General features: G+C 40.4%; 1 protein-coding gene across 2 annotated transcripts in view; it reads right to left on the reverse strand.

Annotated features, from left to right (window-relative positions):
- LOC131054346 (probable polyribonucleotide nucleotidyltransferase 1, chloroplastic) overlaps positions 1-23,400 on the reverse strand; it is a 264,974-nt gene that overhangs the window by 123,989 nt on the left and 117,585 nt on the right. For both annotated transcript variants that reach the window (XM_059218603.1, XM_059218602.1), the window contains exon 5: positions 8,796-8,879. In XM_059218603.1, the coding sequence (XP_059074586.1) occupies positions 8,796-8,879 (84 nt within the window). The remainder of the gene's footprint in view (positions 1-8,795; positions 8,880-23,400) is intronic.

A 23,400-nucleotide genomic window follows, 5' to 3' on the forward strand; every position in this document is an offset into this window, starting at 1 on the left:
TAAAAGACCAAAAAAACAAACCCTAAAAAGCAAAAAAAAAAAAAAAAAGCAAGGGTCCCCATTTGCAATGGGGCGATGTGTGAAATGGTCACAACACTACCCTCGACCAATTACATTTGGGACACTTGTCCTTCTTGCTAAATATGAACCATCAATGAAAATAGAAGGTTGTTGCATTGTGAAGTGTGCCCTTCTAGAAGCTTCTAGATAAGTCAGGTTCATCGAACCTGAACATGCTGACTTGGAGTGATCTGATTGGTTGGAAAATGACGAGGCGCCACCTCAACGTGTTGGATGTCTTTCTTGAATTCTCCAATTTGTGTCAAGAAATCGTCTAAGTATGGAAATTTGATTCCTTCTTGTCGCCATTTGATTCTGCTTGAGAGCTTGTCTTTTTTAATTCCTTCAAGAGATGAAATTCTTCAAGAAGTTGGAAGTTTATCTAACTTTTCCATATTTTCACCAAGTCTGAGAACTTTTCTTTCTTGATGCCTTGAGATTCTTTAAAGTGCCTCGAATTTGGAGGAGAAATCCCCTCGTGAAGTTTTTCTCATACTTAGCCAAATTTTGGCCCTCTCTATACTCAGACGAACCTTGCTCATGGTCCTGTCTTCAATTCTGAATTTGGCTCGAAACTCCATTTGTGTTTTCTGTGATGATCCTGCCTTCAGTTGCCAATTTCTGTTGCGTGGGAGGAGGGTAAAAGCTCTAGATAACCCCTTGCAAATATGAAAGGATGGGATCAAGTTGTTCAGGCATTCGCTGTGATCATGTCCTTCTTCTCGATACCCTGACATGCCTTCATCATGATTGAGGAAATTGGAATTTTCTTTGTGAAACATTTCCCATACTTAGCCAAATTTTGGCTATCTTCATGCTCGGATGAACCTTGCCTGTGAACTTGTCCTCAATCTTTCGTTTGGCTTGAAACTCCAACTGCTGCTTCTATTTCCTCCTACGACCTATAAAACCAAAGGAAAATAAGTTAGAAATCTATCTTGGATTAAAGAAAATCGAGGCTGCGAACAGTTAAGTGTTTGGGAAATTTCACTTCATTTTCATACTTAGCCATAAAAATCGAATTTTCACCTTAAAACCCTCAGTCTTAAGGCTGGTTGTGGTTACCACCAAGTGTCAAAACTTTCAAAAAATTTCATACTTAGCCAAAAAAAAAAGATTTTCTTCCTCCAAAATTTTCGAAAAAAAAAAAAAATCATTTATTAAATTCTAGAAAATATTCAGAAAATTCACAATTTTAATTTCACCTCTAACTTGGATAGGAGTAAGGCTAGAATTTTCTCCAAAATATTCAGAAAAGCTCGGACGATTCTTCTTCGTATTAGTTGCCTTTCTCCAGAAATCTGTAAACCTTCTGCCAAAAAATATTATCCCACTTCCAGCAATATCTAGAATTTTCTCCAGATGATCTTCAAACTGACATACTTTACTAAGCTCTCCTTAGTAATTTTGGACTTCTTGATGTAATAATGAAGTTGATAATGAAGTATTTGTAGACAAGGTTAAGCAAAACCCCTAAAATCATCCAACTCATACTTCTAATTCTAAAAAAAAACTTTCCATTTTGATTTAAGTTTGAAGATATTCATCAATCCTCCAATATTCCCTTTCAAAAAAAACTTTCCATTTTGAATTAATATCTCAATAATTTTTCAATATTCTCTCAATATTCTCAAAAAAAAACTTTCCATTTTGGATTTATTTTGAGGATTTTTAGATATTTCTTAGATATTTTCTTCATTTTGGATTTAATTTTGAAATCTCTGTGGATTTTGTGACATCATGTTGACTTTTCAATGCGTAGGTGGACTTTGGAATTTTATCTCCATCTTTTCCAAGGTATGGCGGGCTTAGGAGACCCCTCCTCTTGGCCCTCTTTAAGGCAAAATTTTGGCTAAGGCATGGGGCGGACTTCAAGCTTTGCTCCTTCATGGCCTCATAACCCTTGGCGGACTTTGAACACATCTCCAGTATGGCCTAGGGTAGAGTTTAGACATCTATCCCACCTTGGACGGACTTTGGTGACCTCTCCTCAAGACCCTCCTAGCCTATGGCGGACTTTAGGCATCTCTCCTACCTTGGGCGGACTTTAGACTTGGCTCCTCCATGGCTTTCTTACTTTGGGTGGACTTTGGTGGCCTCTCCCCTTGTGAAGATCTTGGGCGGACTTTGAACACATCTCCAGTATGGCCTCCCACCTTGGCGGACTTTAGACTTGGCACCCACATGACCTCTCTAGCCCTGGGGCGGACTTTGAGGTGTGCTCCTTCATGACTCTCCTAAGGCATGGCGGACTTTGGACTTGGCTCCCACATGACCTCTCTAGCCCTGGGGCGGACTTTGAGGTGTGCTCCTTCATGGCCTCCATCAAGGTGAAAATTTGGCTAAGGCATTGGGGCGGACTTTGAAGGTCCCTCTTCATGACTCTCCTAAGGCATGGTGGACTTTGGCCTTAGCTCCCACATGACCTCTCTAGCCCTTGGGCAGACTTTAGACTTGGCACCCACATGACCCCTTTAGCCCTTGGGTGGACTTTAGACTTGGCACCCACATGACCCCTTTAGCCCTTGGGCGGACTTTAGGCATCCCTCCTCTTGCTTGGGCGAACTTTGGTGGTGCTGGCCATCATGGCCTCTTCAAAGGCATGGCGGACTTCAAGGTGAGCACCCACATGACCCCTTTAGCCCTTGGGTGGACTTTAGACTTGGCACCCACATGACCCCTTTAGCCCTTGGGCGGACTTTAGGCATCCCTCCTCTTGCTTGGGCGAACTTTGGTGGTGTTGGCCATCATGGCCTCTTCAAAGGCATGGCGGACTTCAAGGTGAGCACCCATGTGACCTCCCAAGACATGGCGGACTTCAGGGTGAGCACCCACACAGCCTTCTAAGGCATGGTGGACTTCAGGCAAGGCTCCTTCATGGCCTCTCTTGCATCGTGGTGGGGTTTGAACCTACAAAAATACTTCAAAAACCCTTGTTAGCCAAACTTAGAATTATTTTCAGAGAAATTTCAAATTTTCACAATTTAGTCTAATTTAATCGGATTAACTTGAAATTTGAAATCCATGCCTAGGTGGATCATCTGAAGTAGCAAAAAGCCTAAAATTTAGGGATTTAGCTTTTTTAGGTCAAAACTTGGAATTTTCAAGTTCCGGTCGAAGCAGGTCAGTGGTGCAAGTGTAAACCCTAGGTTTGCATCCTGAAAAAGCAAAAAGCCTAAAATCAAGGGATTTAGCTTTTTTAGGTCAAAACTTGGAATTTTCGAGTTCCGGTCGAAGCTAGTCAGTGGTGCAAGTGTAAACCCTAGGTTTGCATCCCAAAAAAGCAAAAAGCCTAAAATCTAGGGATTTAGCCTTTTTAGGTCAAAACTTGGAATTTTCGAGTTTCGGTCGAAGTTGGTCAGTGGTGCAAGTGTAAACCCTAGGTTCCCATTCCAAAAAAGCAAAAAGCAGACATCCCTAAAGAATAGGGAAAACTTTCTAAAAATAGCCACACCGGGGATTGGGCTAAAAAGGCCAAAAACGAAACTTCCTAAAAAATAGGAAAAAGCAAAAAAAGCAAACTTTCTAAAAATAGAAAGTTGTCCAAATTCATCCAAATCAATTGCGATCTTCGTCCTTTGGTCTCTCTAAGCACTCTGGTGGTGTTCACACTTCGGAATCACATAACTTGCAAAAACTAACTTTCAATCGTCAGGGCCTGAAATGCTCTGAACTAGACAAGGCTTGGTGAAACTACAGCAAAAGGTCACAGGATGCTAACAAAACCCTAGAAAGCAGGAAAATCAGAGGGTCCCCAGTAGCAATGGGGCGATGTATATTTGGTTAATGAGGGTTTGCAATTATCACATATTGCCAATTAGCATCAATTTCGATCACATTTCAGCATCTACAATTGGGCATTTGGTATTTTTTCATTATTTCATCTTGCACACATTATGAGTAGACATTTGTCATCTCAATCTATCAGCCTTTGGTGTTTTTTGTACAGCCATATAATTAAAAAATTCCATAACAATTGTCTATTTCTTAAGGAGACTCTATTGGAGACATTACATACCTACGTTGTCCTATGCCATTTAAATGTAATGTTGTCCAAAGCATTGATGTTAAAAGAAAAATGGGGGCAAAAATAATTTTTTTGTAAAAAATCTCTACAATATGCTTGGAAGAAAGCCCTAACCATCCCTGAGAAGTTTCCATGACACAACCACAAGGAAATATAAGGCATAATGATTTAGCTTTCATTTTCCCACATTTCAAATATTTTAGAAGCAAAATATTAGGGTGAAGGGATTTTTTTTAATTTTTTTTTAATATATGTATGTATATATATATATACATATATATGTATGTATATATATGTACATATATATACATACATATATACGTATATATATATATACATACACACACACACACACACACACACACACACACACACACACACACACACACAAGCAACCTTAGATTGTTTTTTCATTTTTGTTTTAAGGCTTGATAGTCAACACTCTTTCAGAGAGTTTCATCCTTTTTCTTTACCAACAACATGGAAGATGCAATTGGTCTCGAGCTAGGCTTCATATCTCCCATTTCAAGTAACTCCTTCGTAGATTTCTCAATTTCATCCTTAAACTTCTTGGGGTGCCAGTATGATGTTGTGATGACAGCTTTTGCACCCTTTCCTAACATGATAGTGTATTCAAATCCTCTGTTTAGTGGCCTCCCTGGTGGTATGTCCCCAACAACTATACTAGGCCCATCCAAGATTTTGAGGAAACAAGACATTGTGTGGCCCAAGCATCGTCTCCATGCCTAAATATGCTATCCATTCCCTTGGCTGATACAACTCGAGTAGCTCCATCAGATATTCCTCTAAATACCAATTTCCTACCATCTACCTTGAATTGGAATTCCACTGTTTGAAAATTTTGTGAGTATTTAACAATGGACATCATCCATTGGATACCAAGTATAGCATTGGTATCACCCAACTCCACAACATAGAAATAATTGGTGACTGTATAGTCACCAATTGTAATGTATAAATTTGGTACCTTTGTTGAGCAAGACATTTGGTAGCCATTCGCCATCCTCACGCTAAACCTTTCATGCTTAACTATTTGAAGTCCCTTTTTGGCGACCAAAGCTGAATTAATAAAGATATGAGTAGATCCACTATCAATTAGCACCGTTATCCTTTGTTCTTGCAATACACCTCAAACCTTAAAAGAGTTAAATCCTAGAGCTCCTTTTATGGTGGCAAGTATACCACCCTTCTTCTCTTTAGGTGGAGGCCCCTTTACCTTATGTGGTTCTTCCTCCATTACATCTTGCTCGCTGCTTAGATCAGATTTGTCTTCTTCATCACTATTAGGCACAACCTCAATATAATGAATCTTCCCCTTCCCGAGGTATCTATATACTGGTTCCCAAGGCTCTTCACAAGTTAAACAACTTAAAAAGTTTCTTCCTCATTAGCTCTTGTCCAGTTTCTTCATCCATTCTATTTCTCTTTGGCCATCCTTTTGGATGTTTTGCTTTGTCCTCTTGAATTGATGACGCCTTTGATGGAATTTTGTTCTTTGTCATAGCAGATTCCATATCTCTAGGATTATTAACTGCTTCTTGAAGTGTACTCGGATTGACAGCTTTGACCCAACCCCTTAGAGGGTCCATTAGGCCATCCATAAATATAACAACCAACCTCCTTTCGGAAATGTCGGGGACCAGCACGGAAAGACTTTGGAAGTTCATAATGTATTTATCAATGGTTCCCCATTGCTTTAATTGTGCTATTCAATTTACCATCAATTACATTAGTGCAGCTTCACTAACATCTGTTAAACAAATGTTTGTGAGCGCTAGGTGGGTGGACTCTCCTCACTAAAGGAAGGCGAAAAGGGAATGGGTCATGAAGACTGTTTTAGAGATCTATTTACCAAGAACATAGACGAGGTCCTCACATTAATGCTAGAGTTTAAAGTTAAGGTTTTCTAACTTAAAAATATGCAACCTGCTATTCCATAAATAGTTTTTATAATTTTCGTTTCTTTATTTATTATCATTCAAAATCAAATATTTATTTATTTGTTTTCTATATTGTTTTGTTTTTGGTGTCAAAATCTTTGGTTAGGGTTTTACCATTGGTGGATGGGGAGAAAACCCCCATGGGTTATCCATATGCAGGCATTGACAAGGCCAAGGAAGTCATCCAGAATTTGTATGGATCAAACAAAAGAATGACGTAGTTAACAAACACTAAGGGAAGAAGGTATTTCTTACCACAAGTCATGTTGGTTAAGCTAATTAAACTACCTTGTGATATGTTAATATTACTTTCCTTCATTTCCTAGAGCCTTCATCTTGAGTACCACCTTCTCTATGTTAATTACAATGTTAGGCCTCCTCATTCACAGATGCAGGTACGACCTAGCTCACTTAAGGCATATAGGTACACCTTATTTCTTCTCTTTAATATAATATAACAATAAAATGATATTTTCTTGTGTAGTTACTTGTTATTAATGTATGTTTTTCAACATGAGAAACAATCAAATTTTTACAACACGAAGGATAATATGGCTAGTCACAATAGGAGTAAAAGGAACATGTAGAAAGCAATAGAATTAGTATTCAGGAAAGATGGTACCTTACAATGCAGCAAGAACAAAAGAACACAAACTACAGGATGTAAACCCTACAGCAAGCAATAAATGACACCAAATCAAGCATCAAGCCAGTGCAACTAGTAATGAGCACTCACTGTACTGAGATCCTGGGTTCAATTCCCGGCAGCATAAAGCTAAAGCCCATTGAGATGAGATGGACTGGGCTAGGGCATTGCCTAGAAAACTAAACCAGTGTCCAGGTAAATATTCTCAAATAACAATATATATAGATATAGATATAGATAGAAAGCAAAATAATATGGCGCACTTGAACGAATAGAAGAAACACTCTATGCTCCCTTAAACAATAAAGAAGCTAAAGATGAACCTAAAAGGTAGGGGATATAATACATATATAGATAGGTAGCAAAACAATGAGGTGCATTTGAACAAATGTAAGAAATGGTCCATGCTCCCTTAAATAATAAAGAAGCTAAAGATGAATGTCAAAGGTAGAAGATATGGCATTAACAGCTCCTGATTGAAAGTCAGATTAAACAAAAGAAACAGTGGGTGGCTGAAACAACTTGACTCCCCAATTCAGTTCTAATGGAGCTCAATATTGCATAAATAAGTGAATGGAGTTTTAGATTGTGTGAACTAAAAATATATATATTACTGATTACTTCTGGAGGTGTACCTTCGAATTTTAGTCAAGAAGATGCTTAGTTTTTGTTTTTCTATTATATGACAACATCTTCTAGCTACTGGGAACATACTATTCTCCATAGAGATTGTTCTATGAAAACAATCACTCGCTTATGCAACAAAAAACCTACTTTGTATTGCAACAGGATGCATACGGAGCTGAACACTGTACAATACATGATTTTCTTGTGACCATATTTTTTAAAACCTGTAAATTACTGAAATTTGATATTTAATTTTTTTATAGTTTTTCCATTTTTCCCGAGTATGGTATGATAATTTTCTGTTTGATATATCATTTAAGTCATTTATGAAAACTTGGGCATAAGGGATTGGATATAACTTTCCTCGAAAAGTATATTGCTCTAATTGTTAATGGCATCCAGCATCAGAGTATCTTCATGCTATGCAGTAATGTCACAAGAAGGAAACTGAATGTATTAACTATCTCAGTCATAACTGCCAAAACCTTCAGAGTAAAACAAATATTATAAACAAATCCTAAAAGCTGAAAGAGCCAGGAGAAGGTTGGCTGAGATGATACAGCAAAACAATCAGGAAGCTAGAGCCAACTGTCATGCAGCCCAGCAGCCAGTAAGCTCAGTTGAGGTGACTACTGGGGGAGGAGAATGGAAGTCATCATTTTACAGGACTCTTCCTAGAATTCCTACTCCTCATTGGCTCCCTCAAGAGAATGAAAAAACTCCCATCGAAGACCAAGCCCCAGAAAGTGTAGACCCTGCCCCTTCTTTCACTAACCTCTAGGAAGGGGCTACATCTTTGGAACGAGTCTTAGCACTAAACTTTACATATTTTACCAAGTGTGCACTCATAGGCACCGGCTTGTGATATACTAGTCCCTCCTCACCAAACAGATCGCTCAGCTAATGTAAGAGTCTTTATGTTTCCTTATTCAGTTATTCTTCAATTGTAGTTGGGCATTTTTTTGAAGCTGCTGAACTTGTCATTGTGATATCAAAACATAGCAAGCTTGACTTAACATTTTTAGCTGTTGTCCACGCCAATGCTGAGAGCCTTGTAACAAATATTTCTTTGTTATTCACTTAATTTTATCTTTTTATCAAAACAACTGCTGATTCTAGTCAAAATATGAAACATAGGAAACATGTACAACATACCTTCTGGACCTTTCAACAGAAACATAATGGTCATACTGATTCCAAAAAAGAAAATGAATTAAACAAAAAATGAAGTGATAAGATTCAGTTATACCAATCGATCAAAAAAAAAAAGATTCAGTGATATCAGAAAAGAACAGGAAACAACAAATGGCAACATAATTGATAATTCCATATGCCTAAAGCTCAACTAAATTCTTAAAAACATTGGTAAGAAAATATTTTGTAAGCAATTTAAAGCTATTTTTCCCTGTATACTTTCCCTAGACATTCTACATCCATCACAAATGCCGAGAACAAGGATTAGAGCTGAGCATACCCATGAAAGTATCTGTGTCTCGTGATAGAAACCCTTCAAGATTGTTGGCCGCAAAGGCCTGTCAATTAACCTGCAAATGAGTATCTGTAAAATATTCATGAGAAGAGAAGAAGAATCATAGATAATCTTGTGAAAAATAGAATGACTTGTGGACTAATAATATGAATATAAATAAAAACAGAAAAATGATCATTTAGTTGCTAAAATTATTCAAAATAGTTGCTTTTTGGGTTACAAGGGAAAATGATGAATATAACATTTTAAAAGAGCTAACATTGACATTCTATTCGGAAGACATTCGTGTAGAATATGAACATGCACATAAAAAAACAAGTGACTTGCAATGATTGGCAAGAACTTAAGAAGTACACTAAAAATTAAATTCTGGGAGCTATTTTTTAAATCTGCAAAAGATTATGATGTATCACTGTAAGATTTTAGCAAATCAATAGCATGGGGGTGTGTTAATGGTCCTAGCTCAACTGATCATTGGTGGATGAAAAGAGGCTTGCAAAATCAAATGTTCTTGATCAATCCTTGACAACTTGTTTAATCAACCTCCTAAGGCCTAGTAAGATAGACCCTTGTACCTTTCGATCTCCTTAAAGAAAAAAATCCATAATAAAGGGCTGAGAAAAAATCATTGAGCCAGATCAGCTGGTGATTAGAGGTGTCCATTGCCATCAAGTGCATGCGCAGGAGGAGGAGGAGGAGGAGCATGGTGTGCCATCGTGCTTCTCGGAGTCTGAAAGCTTGACAAGAGACTTGATGAACTGGCTTGGCTTGTCGGTTGAGAAATTGCCTGGATACTCGCTTGAATTGCTGCTTGTACCTGTTCTTGAAGAGACGGAGCTTGTGATGACTCAGGAGATTCCTCTAATCTTAGTTCAAACTCTTTGGGAGTATCTTCTCTTTTGACTCGCTTCGACCTTGAAGTAAACTGAAGCTCACTCAGATTTTTGACGCCTGGTGTCGACCTCAATATCCTTTGATGTTTCTCGGGCGAGAAAGAACCAATGCGATCCAGCGTGAAGTTTTGTCTTGCGGAGATTACTGTAGGTTCCTTTGATTGCGAAGCTCTCTAGCTGCGATTCTTCGGTGTTCTTCAGCCCTATCTTCCTCTTGTTCCAAGATGATTCTCACTCTGTTATACTCAGCTTCACTTCTCCTTACGTTCCACGCTAGGTGATTCAATCCCGAAACAATATCTTCTTGAATGTTGCCTATCTCCAAATTAGGTTGCACTACTTGATTCAATCCTTCATGTGGCAGTACCATCGTGATTCATGATCATGCTTGAAATGTATTCTCTTTTTTTTTGGTAAATTTTCTGGATAGTACTGTTTCCTTAACGGAAGTTCATCGAAGGGCCCTCCTTCTAGCGCCAATTCTGTTTTGCGTAGGATTGTGATCATTTCACACATCGCCCCATTAAAATGGGGACCCCCTCTTTTTGCTTTTGTTTTGCCTGTTCTTCTCTCTGCTTTTAGGGTTTTTGAGTAAGTGAGTGAGTTGTCTAGACTAGGGTTAAGCCTTAGGGGTTTCTTTTGGATATTTTCAAGCCGAGTCCAGTCAAATTTTGAAGATTATTAAGCATCCTCCCGAAGATTGCAAATTTTGAAATAGGATGAGCCTGTCAGGAAGTCAGGTATGTCTCAAGTTAGGTCTAATCAGGATTTTGAGGCAAATTCAAGCTATGTCTAAGTGTTAGCATTTTAATGATAGAATTGTACATTTTTGCCTAGGTAAATTCTGACCAAATTTTGTTGAAGGCTTGCTAACTGGTCCCTGGCCTTGAAGATGACCTAACCCTGCTTGGTGAAGTGATTGAAGACCTAAATTATGGATATTTTGGCTTATAAAGGTGAAATCGCTCCTGTCCCTCTCCCAGGGACCAAGGCGAAAATGTTATTTAGTGCATATTTGTCTCTAACTTCCTTCAATTGCTTGGTGCAGGGTCACCAGGGGAGATGATTGGACGTGAATTGAAGATTTTAAGGATTTTGAAGATTTGAAAATAATGAAGTTTGAAGGATTAAGACAAATCGCTCCTTTCCTCCACTGAAGAACCAAGGCGAAATGATTTATTTTGCTCATTTTTGGTCTTGGTTGATCAAATTGAAGCATTAAGGACACAATGAAGGATGAAATGAGCATAATGGAGTATCCAGACTTAGTTGAAAGCATTGAAAAGTTGAACTTTTTGTCTAACAAGATGAATTCGCTCCTGTCCCTCACCAAGGGACCAGAGCGATTTTCTTTGTACACACCTTCTTGGACCTTTTTTGGATTTGGGCTCTCGTTCATGGTTTGTAAAAAGGTGATATCTTCCCCAGCAAAGGAAATTTGAGATGAAAAGTGAAAAGATTTGGCCTTAAGGACAAAAGGCGCTCCTGTCCCTCACTGAAGGACCGGAGCTTGAATTCCAAATTTGCATTATCCTTGCAAGATTTAAGTGATTTCGCGATTTGAAGAGGTCAAGGGAAGTGTGTTTTGCCCGTTGAATATAACTTGAGTAGGCCACAAAGAAGAGAATCAACCCAAATGGCAATAGGCGCTCCTGCCCCTCTCCAAGGGACCAAAGCAATTTTCTCACAAGACAAATTTTTGGCAAAGGTAAAGCGAGTTTCAAGTTTGGGATGAATGAAGGAAGGCATAATCGGTCCATTGAAGATAATTTTGAAAGTTAGCAAAGCATAAGTGAGCTCATAAATTGCCAAGGCGCTCCTGTCCCTCACCAAGGGACCAGGGCGAAAAACACATTAACAAGCCTTCCTCCCCAAATTGGGACGAATCCAGGCCAAGGCACGAGATGGCAATGATATTTGAAAATGCTTCAAGGAAGAATGGAATTGCAAGGACCACAAAATTCGATGAAAATGGGCTAGGGCGCTCCTGTCCCTCACCAAGGGACCAGAGCGAAATCTTCAAGTATGCCTAAACACTTAACGTTTGAAATGCTATTTCTTGTTTCCAGGACTCAAGATAGAATTAAGAATCATGTTTTATGCCTTGAGGGTAATTGGAGGTTGATGTGGTCAAGAATTTGTGCAATAAACTAAAAGGCGCTCCTGTCCTTCACTGAAGGTCCAAGGCGATTTTCATAAAATCAACAATTTTCCTCCAAAACCACGCCAAGACAAGGTTGTGCAAAGTGAGAAATGTCTTTCGAAGGATGATAAACAAAGAATTGCCCCCAAGAATCGACAATCTTAGGCTCAAATGTAAAAATCGCTCCTATCCTTCACTGGAGGACCAGGGCGAAAATCTTTGGAAAGTCTATTTTGCCTTGAGAAAACGAGTGAAACATGCACTGAAGGGATGAATGAAGATCATTGTTTGCCTCCAAACTTGAATTGGCGATTGGAAAGACAAAGGCCAAGGACAAAGGGTGAGATCGCTCCTGTCCCTCACCAAGGGACCAGGGCGAAAATGTTCTAAGGAGCACTCCTCCTAAAGAACGAATGAATCAAACTCAAAGTTCCAAATGAAAATCCTATTTTGGACGTCCAGGAAGAGATTTTGAACGTGAAAGCAAAGAATACAAGGCCGAAAAATGAAAGGCGCTCCTGTCCCTCTCCAAGGGACCAGAGCGAGGTTATTAACAAATTGATATTTTTACCATGCCTAGACGCCAATGTCCTCCAAATCACATTAAATGCCAATTTCGCTAAAACTCCAAAATATTTTTAAAAATTAAATTGACATTTAATAAAAGCGCATAGCGTTTAATAATTAATTTTGAGCCTTTAAAAAATCGAAATTTTCAATTATAAAGGCATTTAAAATTAATTTTTTATTAATTTAAATTTAAAAATGGAGCGCTTTGGGGTATTATTTTAATATTTTTCAAGTCGGCCTCATTCTTTTATTAATTTTTATTTATTTTTTGGCCTATTTTCCAAGTCGGCCTATGGGAAATGAGAGGGTGAGTGTTCTATATATTTGGGGTGTGTTTTCATTATTCAAATCATTCACTTATTGTTTCAAGTGCGATTTGGAAGAGCAAGGAGGAGTGCGAAACATGATTTAAGAGGAGCGAATTTTTTGGAGGATAAAGGTGATAGAATTAATACTTGCGAAGTCTAGAGGAAGCGCATTTTGCTAAAGGGAGTCTTCAATCTTCATTTTGCCTAGCGAATTTTCCTAATTTTGCATCATTTCTTAGAATTAATCCTCAAGTAGAGGTATGGCGAGATCTCCCTTGTCCAAATGTTGAAATTTTGAGTTTTGATCTTCAAGTTTTTGAAAATTACGTAATTAAAATTAGGAAATGATAATTCAAAGATTTATCATGAAGTTTCCTAAATGTTTAAATTGCAAAATATATTACTCATTATGAAATGTTGTGTAGGTGTCAAGATAGCGACCCCAAAGGCAGGAGCATCCACTAGTCGTCCAGCTCTCATGAAGGAAGATCAAAGGAATGAAGAATTGGAGACCAAGATCGTGTCAAAATGGAGCAACATTGCAGATACCAACTTGGGAAACTTCAGTGTGAAGAAGTTTCGAGAGGTCCCTTAAATTGGAAAGCCATCACCTGTCGCAAGGAGAATAATTGAAAGTGGCATTATCAAGGCGGCCGGTTTCCATCCAGCAGTCCAGTGTGTAATGACCCTTACTATAAAGGCCACTAATAAACCCCAAATCTGAACTGAGACAATTTGTCAAACACTTGACATGCACTCAATTGTTTTCTTTGTGATGTAGTGTTTCAATATGATAGTTGTTTTGAGCATCAAGTACAATTGAGATAACAATACCAATATTGAAATGTAACACAATAAACAATAATGAAACTCTAAATATTCATGCAAGGACTTCAATGCTAATATATCATGAATTTCCCAAATTCTGATTGCATTGTTCAGTAGACTAATTTTCTAAAAATGTATGACTGTTACAAACTCTTACACATGAGCACTGAATTTATGACAAGAGAATGTATAAACTATCACACATGAACAATGACCTTGCAATGCACCTTCTCTACTATATCAATCCAACTACAAGATAGCAATGTCTGATTACAATGGACTGTTTTCTGAATACATATATGACTGTTACAACTGTACACTTCTATCATAAAAATTGACAACAAAACCATGCAATGGAACCTGGAAATCGCTCCTTGAACTCCGATTATGAAATGCTAATGAAAGGAGGACTGGACTGTCCCAAGAATGCCCTGCTGTCACTACCGTACTGTCCCTGCTGCAGGCCATACCTGGGTCGTACTGTCCGGCTGCAGTACCAAATTTTGAGCCGGGATGAATTCAAAACCCTTATTCACCAAATACAAGCCCTCAAATCAACCTTCAATTGAAATCCAACATGAAATGGCTGAGTACCATCTCCAATAACGCAACCCTTCAGAAGATATTTCACTTCCTCAGTTATGCTAATCTAAGGGAGTTATCGTTCCCAAAGATCAATGATATTTGCAGACCTTCAAGCTCCACAAATGCTCAAGTAGATGCACTAGAGAAAATAGACTTCGATGCCAAATGAGAGACCCATGCGGTCTATTTATACACTTTTTAGAATCTTCCTCTAGCAGTATAGAATCTTCTAGAAGCCTCTTAGTCTTTCTAGAAGTATCCATGACTTTCTAGAAGTATCCATAATAGAATCTTCTAGAAGCCTCTTAGCTTTCTAGAAGTATCCATAATAGTCTTTTAAAACCTCATTGCACTTTTTAGATAAAAAGTAACTTCATAAAATAAAAAGTGCACCTCAATAACATTTCGGCCCCAAATAAAAAGTAATAATAAAATATAATAAATATAATGTCTCCAAGAGCATAATGAGCCATCCAATCACCAAATAAATGTCAAAATGACTCTCTCATCACAACCATCTGCCTACGAGAGTCTGGAATAGGCAAATGCCCGTAAAGTGTCATGTCATACTAAAGAGGGGACATGACAGTCCGCCCTTCCTGAAATTGCTTGGCCTCAAGCAATCTCAATGCAGGATGCTGCAAAATGGCTTCAGTCTCCCAAGTGGCATCCTCAACAGGAAGATCTCTCCACTTCACCAAATACTCCTTGATAACTCTCCTGCGGAGCTGTTTCTCCCTACTATCCAAAATAGACTCTGGCACCAATATCAACTTCCCCTCATCATCCAAGGGTGGTAGCACTGTGGAAGGCACAACATGCTGTCCTAATGCCTTCTTGAGGCGCGACACATGGAACACATTGTGCACCCTGCTATCTGCTGGAAGCTCAAGCTCATAAGCCAACTCTCCTACCCGCCTGATAATCCTGAAAGGCCCATAATAGCGCGGCTTAAGCTTTTCTGACCCACTCTTCTTAAGAGTAGACTGTTTGTAGGGCTGAAGCATGAGGTAAACCATATCACCAACCTAAAAACTCCTCTCAATCCGCTTCTGATCTGCGTACTGCTTGTACTGATTCTGTGCCCTGGCCATATTATCCTTGAGAGCATCAACAATGTCCTTGCTCTCCTGAAGCAAATCCCCGGCACGTGGAACTCTAACATCAGACATCAGCAAATCAATGAAGTTAGGCGCATCATACCCATATAGAGCTCTGAAAGGTGTCATATGAATCGACATGTCGAATGTGGTATTGTAACAATACTCACAGAAATGAATCCATCTCACCCATGCCCTCTGCTGACCAACCACGTAATTCCTCAAATAACCTTCCACCCACTTGTTCACTATCTCCGTCTGTCCATCCGTCTGTGGGTGATAACTACTGCTAGGTGTAAGCTCAGTGCCACAAAGTCTGAATACCTCCTGCCAAAAGTGACTCAAAAATCTACTATCCCTGTCACTCACTATGCTACAAGGTATCCCATGCAACCTGGAGACCTCTCTGAAGAAGACTTCAGCTACCTGTACTGTTGTGTAAATAGTAGTGATGGGAAAGAAGTGTGCATACTTCGTCAGTCTATCCACTACTACGTAGATGCAATCATGCCCTTGACCCTTGGGCAAGCCCGTAATGAAGTCCATAGATATGCATTCCCACTTCTGATCTGGAATGGGAAGTGGTTGTAGGAGCCCAGCTGGAAAGGTGTGCTCTTGTTTGTTCTGCTGACAAACAGGGCACTCACGAACATACTGCAAAACATCTGACTTAAGCCCTTTCCAAGTGAACCGCTCCCGAACCTGTCTATATGTCTTGAAGTACCCGGGGTGACCAACTGTAGGTGAATCATGAAGAGCCCTCAATATAGATTGCTTCACCTTCGATCCTGGGACTAGAAATATCCTGCTCTTGTAGATAATCAAATCATCTACAAGTGTATACCGGGTATCAATAACTGACCAATCAACTATCCCTAATGCCGATGGGTCTCTAGCATACTCGGTCACTATCATATGTCTCCAATCCTCTGATATTTCAATCAATGCACTGAGATGTGGTCTACGTGACAATGCATCCGCTACCACATTCTGAGTCCCTCTCACATATGATATGTAAAAATCGTAAGCTTGTAGCTTACTCACCCACTTCTGCTGTCTATCGTTGAGATCTCTCTGACTAAGGAAATGCCTCAAACTGTTGTGGTCAGTTTTAATACAAAATTTAGCACAATCTAGATACTGTCTAAACTTAGCCAATGCGTGCATGATGCCTAACAATTCCTTGTCATAGATGCTGAAAGATCTCTCTGGACCACGGAGTTTCCTGCTCTCATATGCAATAGGGTGCTTGTCCTGCACCAACACAGCACCTATACCATTGCCGGATGTATCACATTGAAGCTCAAATGGCTTCGAGAAATCAGGCAAGGCTAACACCGGGCATGAGGTCATGATCTCCTTGAACCTGTCAAAGCAAGCCTGTGCCTCCGATGTCCAAACAAAGGCCCCCTTCTTTAGCAAATCTATCATAGAAGCTGCATGTCGTGAGTATCCACTAACGAATCTGAGGTAGAAGCCACATAGACCCAGGAACCCTCTCAACTGTGTCAAGTTCTCAAGAATAGGCCACTCTACTATAGCACGGATCTTATCAGGATCCATCCTTGCTCCCTCTACACTGATAATATGTCCCAAATACAAGAGCTCAGTCATACCCAAATCACACTTGGACTCCTTGGCATACAAGGACTCCTTCTGCAATATGCTCAATACTATCTCCAGATGCTCAAGATGTTCCTGCCATGATCTGCTGTATACCAAAATGTCATCGAAGAAAACCAATACAAATCTCCTCAACTGATGATGGAAGACCTTATTCATCGTAGACTGAAAAGTAGCTGGTGCATTGGTCAACCCAAATGGCATGACCACAAACTCAAAGTGTCCACAATGACATCTAAATGTCATCTTCTCCACATCCTGCTCTCTAACTTTGATCTGATGATATCCTGATCTCAAATCTATCTTGCTGAAGTAGCATGCCCATGAAGCTCATCTATCAGCTCATCAATCCGTGGGATAGGGTATCTATTCTTAATAGTCCTCTTGTTCAACACCCGACAGTCAATGCACATACGTAACGAGCCATCCTTCTTCTTCACCAACACTACTGAAGAAGCAAAAGGACACTTGCTCGGTCTAATATGCCCCATCTCAAGCAACTCCTTGATGGTTTTCTCAATCTCATCCTTGAGTCTCTTAGGATGCCTGTATGATGTGATCATCACGGGTTTAGCACCCTCCTCTAACTCAATGATGTGCTCTATTCCCCTGTCAGGTGGTGCACCAGGTGGAATATCACTGAACACCCTATCATACCATTCTCTCAATCTCTGAATGTCAGGGTGATACTCTGCCTTCTGATGCTCCTCCTGTGTAGGCATGAGAGTACACATGGCTGCCCATCCAATCCCATCGTGTCTAACCAACCTCTCCATGCGCCTGAAAGAAATAGTTCTCACATCACTATTTCTGATAGCCCTCAATACATGTTGTCTCCCAGCAACCTCAAACTTAATCTCCATGTCTCTGAGTCTGAGAGTGACCTCACCCAATGAATCTAACCAAGTCATCCCCAATACAATGTCTAGGTCACCCATGTTAACTACATGGTAATCCGCTTTGAACTCATAATTGTTCAAGCGTAGAGGCATGTTTCTAATCATCCTGTTACACTTCAGAGTGTAACCATCAGCAACCTGTACTCGGAGACCCTCAAACTCCTCTATCTCAATGCCACGACACTCAACCAATCGTGCATCAATGAAATTGTGCGTAGCACCTGTGTCAACTAGGGTAATCACCTTCTGTCCTGCTAGAACTCCACGCAATCTAAAGGACCCCTCCTGCTGAATACTGGACAAGCGTGCCTGCTACAAATGTAACTCCGGCTCATCCTTAGGCTCTGTAGCCTCTGCCTCTACCTCCGGCTCTGTGTCACTGTGCTCATCCTCATCTACTGCGCTATCTGAATCTGAGTCCTCATAGTATGCCCACATAACTCTATTGGCCTTCCCCTTAGGCTTCAACGGACAATCATGATCCCTGTCATAAGGACCTTTGCAATAGAAGCATAGCTTCTTCCTGCGTAGGTCATTAAGTGCCTCAGTATCCAAGGGTATGGTGGATTTCCCCTTGGTATCAACCTTCCTCCCCTTCTCCTTATCAAACTTCTTATTATCTCTGAAAGAAGTAGAACTCCTAGGGGTGAATTTGCTAGAAGGTGCTGTAAGCTCCATACTGCGAGCTTTCCTCATGGCCTCCTGTAATGTCGATGGTTCAAATGCCTTGATCCAACCCTTGAGGGGTTCAGACAATCCCTCAATGAATAGTATGACCAACCGTCTTTCTGATACATCCTGTACCATAACTGACAACCGTTGAAACTCACTGATATACATCTCCAAGCTCCCTATCTGTCTCAACTGTGCAAGATCACGAAGGAATATCTCAGGATCCTTACTATCAAAACGCTACACCAATCTGTCTACAAAATCCTGGTATGAAGTCACCTGGTTGTGCTGTAAAGTAACCATACCATGTGACCACCAGTCATGAGCTGCGCCCTCCAAATGCAAGGTGGCGTATCTGATGGCATCTATCTCCGACATAGGTCTCAATGCTAAGAAGGTATCCAACTTATATATCCATGCCTGTGCTGTCATCCGTCCACTACCATCAAAGGAAGGTAAAGTGAGCTTGCTAGCAGCTCGCTGCAACTCACTGTCATGGCCTCTAAGTCTCCTGTTCTGCTGAGTACTCCTCATGTGCTCTCTCCTCTGATTCAGGTAACGATCAAAATTAAGTAACTCACGTACATGTGGTAATGCATGCCACTCTGCAGTAGCAGCTCTAAGATTATCCTGAAACTCATCTTGTACATCACCCTCTCCTGCCTCCTGAGCCTCCTCTCTAAGGAAAGTAGGACGAGTAGGTCTATCCGCTGTCCAAGACCTGTGCCTAGGAGCACCCTGTGAACCTGCTACACTCCTATTGTCATGATCAGGTGTAACTCTACCCTTCTCCTGAACTCTGGGCTGAACCACTCTCTCCATCATAGTGGTCAAAGCACGCAATGACTGGACTATCTGCTGCTGTCCGGTAGCCATTGTTCTGAAAAAGTCCCTAGCCTCATCATCCTCATTCCTGGGAACTCTACGTGGACTCTGTGACTATCTCTCACCCATGGTAAGAATCTTTCTGTAATCCTGTTCACCCTCTAGTGCTGCTCTTCTGCGTGTGTAGTACCTGTGATGCCCCAATGCTGATGGATGCATAAATGTTTCTTACCCAACAGGATGGCAAGAACACCGCTCTGATGCCACTGTAATGACCCTTACTATAAAGGCCACTAATAAACCCCAAATCTGAACTGAGACAATTTGTCAAACACTTGACATGCACTGAATTGTTTTGTTTGTGATGTAGTGTTTCAATATGATAGTTGTTTTGAGCATCAAGCACAATTGAGATAACAATACCAATATTGAAATGTACCACAATAAACAATAATGAAACTCTAAATATTCATGCAAGGGCTTCAATGCTAATATATCATGAATTTCCCAAATTCTGATTGCATTGTTTAGTAGACTAATTTTCTAAAAATGTATGACTGTTACAAACTCTTACACATGAGCACTGAATTTATGACAAGAGAAAGTATAAACTATCAAACATGAACAATGACCTTGCAATGCACCTTCTCTACTATATCAATCCAACTACAAGATAGCAATGTCTGATTACAATGGACGATTTTCTGAATACATATGTGACTGTTACAACTGTGCACTTCTATCATAAAAATTGACAACAAAACCATGCAATGGAACCTGGAAATCGCTCCTTGAACTCCGATTATGAAATGCTGATGAAAGGAGGACTGGACTGTCCCAAGAATGCCCTGCTGTCACTACCGTACTGTCCCTGCTGCAGGTTGTACCTGGGTCGTACTATGCAGCTGCAGTACCAAATTTTGAGCCCGGATGAATTCAAAACCCTTATTCACCAAATACAAGCCCTCAAATCAACCTTCAATTGAAGTCCAACATGAAATGGTTTAGTACCATCTCCAATAACGCAACCCTTCAGAAGATATTTCACTTCCTCAGTTATGCTAATCTAAGGGAGTTATCGTTCCCAAAGATCAATGATATTTGCAGACCTTCAAGCTCCACAAATCCTCACGTAGATGCACTAGAGAAAATAGACTTCGATGCCAAATGAGAGACCCATGGGGTCTATTTATACACTTTTTAGAATCTTCCTCTAGAAGTATAGAATCTTCTAGAAGCCTCTTAGTCTTTCTAGAAGTATCCGTGACTTTCCAGAAGTATCCATAATAGAATCTTCTAGAAGCCTCTTAGCTTTCTAGAAGTATCCATAATAGTCTTTTACAACCTCTTTGCACTTTTTAATTAAAAAGTAACTTCATAAAATAAAAAGTGCACCTCAATAACATTTTGGCCCCAAATAAAAAGTAATAATAAAATATAATAAATATAATGTCTCCAAGGGCATAATGAGCCATCCAATCACCAAATAAACGCCAAAATGACTCTCTCATCACATACTAAAGTGTCATGTCATACTAAAGAGGGGACATGACACAAGTAGATGCACTAGAGAAAATAGACTTCGATGCCAAATGAGAGACCCATGGGGTCTATTTATACACTTTTTAGAATCTTCCTCTAGAAGTATCCATAACTTTCTAGAAGTATCCATAATAGAATCTTCTAGAAGCCTCTTAGTCTTTCTAGAAGTATCCATGACTTTCTAGAAGTATCCATAATAGAATCTTCTAGAAGCCTCTTAGCTATCTAGAAGTATCCATAATAGTATTTTAAAACCTCATTGCACTTTTTAGATAAAAAGTAACTTCATAAAATAAAAAGTGCACCTCAATAACATTTTGGCCCCAAATAAAAAGTAATAATAAAATATAATAAATATAATGTCTCCAAGAGCATAATGAGCCATCCAATCACCAAATAAACGCCAAAATGACTCTCTCATCACAACCATCTACCTACGAGAGTCTGGAATAGGCAAATCCACGTAAAGTGTCATGTCATACTAAAGAGGGGACATGACAGTCCGCCCTTCCTGAAATTACTTGGCCTCAAGCAATCTCAATGCAGGATGCTACAAAATGGCTTCAGTCTCCCAAGTGGCATCCTCAACAGGAAGATCTCTCCTCTTCACCAAATACTCCCTGATAACTCTCCTGCGGAGCTGTTTCTCCCTACTATCCAAAATAGACTCTGGCACCAATATCAACTTCCCCTCATCATCCAAGGGTGGTAGCACTGTGGAAGGCACAACATGCTGTCCTAATGCCTTCTTGAGGCGCGACACATGGAACACATTGTGCACCGTGCTATCTGCTAGAAGCTCAAGCTCATAAGCCAACTCTCCTACCCCCCTGATAATCCTGAAAGGCCCATAATAGCGCGGCATAAGCTTTTCTGACCCACTCTTCTTAAGATTAGACTGTCTGTAGGGCTGAAGCATGAGGTAAACCATATCACCAACCTCAAATCTCCTCTCAATCCGCTTCTGATCTGCGTACTGCTTGTACTGATTCTGTGCCCTGGCCATATTATCCTTGAGAGCATCAACAATGTCCTTGCTCTCCTGAAGCAAATCCCCGGCACGTGGAACTCTAACATCAAACATCAGCAAATCAATGAAGTTAGGCGCATCATACCCATATAGAGCTCTGAAAGGTGTCATCTGAATCGACATGTGGAATGTGGTATTGTAACAATACTCACACAAATGAATCCATCTCACCCATGCCCTCTGCTAACCAACCACGTAATTCCTCAAATAACCTTCCACCCACTTGTTCACTATCTCCGTCTGTCCATCCGTCTGTGGGTGATAACTACTGCTAGGTGTAAGCTCAGTGCCACAAAGTCTGAATACCTCCTGCCAAAAGTGACTCAAAAATCTACTGTCCCTGTCACTCACTATGCTGCGGGGTATCCCAAGCAATCTGAAGACCTCTCTGAAGAAGACCTCAGCTACCTGTACTGCTGTGTAAGTAGTAGTGATGGGAAAGAAGTGTGCATACTTCCTCAGTCTATCCACTACTACGTAGATGCAATCATGCCCTTGACCCTTGGGCAAGCCCGTAATGAAGTCCATAGATATGCATTCCCACTTCTGATCTGGAATGGGAAGTGGCTGTAGGAGCCCAGCTGAAAAAGGTGTGCTCTTGTTTGTTCTGCTGACAAACAGGGCACTCACGAACATACTGCAAAACATCTGACTTAAGCCCTTTCCAAGTGAACCGCTCCCGAACCTGTCTATATGTCTTGAAGTACCCGGGGTGACCAACTGTAGGTGAATCATGAAGAGCCCTCAATATAGATTGCTTCACCTTCGATCCTGGGACAAGAAATATCCTGCTCTTGTAGATAATCAAATCATCTACAAGTGTATACCGGGTATCAATAACGGACCCATCACCTATCCCTGACGCCCATCGGTGTCTAGCATACTCTACCACGCTCATATGTCTCCAATCCTCTGATATTTCAATCAATGCACTAAGATGTGGTCTACGTGAAAATGCATCCGCTACCGCATTCTGAGTCCCTCTCACATATGATATGTCAAAATCGTAAGCTCGTAGCTTACTCACCCACTTCTGCTGTCTATCGTGGAGATCTCTCTGACTAAGGAAATGCCTCAAACTGTTGTGGTCAGTTTTAATACAAAACTTACCACCCACTAGATACTGTCTAAACTTAGCCAATGCGTGCATGATAGCTAACATCTCCTTGTCATAGATGCTGAAAGATCTCTCTGGACCACGGAGTTTCCTGCTCTCATATGCAATAGGGTGCTTGTCCTGCATCAACACAGCACCTATACAATCGTCGGATGCATCACATTGAAGCTCAAATGGCTTCGAGAAATCAAGCAAGGCTAACACCGGACATGAGGTCATGATCTCCTTGAACCTGTCAAAGCAAGCCTGTGCCTCCGGTGTCCAAACAAAGGCCCACTTCTTCAGCAAATCTGTCATAGGGGATGCATGTCGTGAGTATCCACTAACGAATCTGCGGTAGAAGCCACATAGGCCCAGGAACCCTCTCAACTGTGTCAAGTTCTCAGGAATAGGCCACTCTACTATAGCACGGATCTTATCAGGATCCATCCTTACTCCCTCTGCACTGATAATAT

Source organism: Cryptomeria japonica, chromosome 3 (genome assembly GCF_030272615.1).
Source record: "Cryptomeria japonica chromosome 3, Sugi_1.0, whole genome shotgun sequence".
NCBI lineage: Eukaryota > Viridiplantae > Streptophyta > Pinopsida > Cupressales > Cupressaceae > Cryptomeria > Cryptomeria japonica.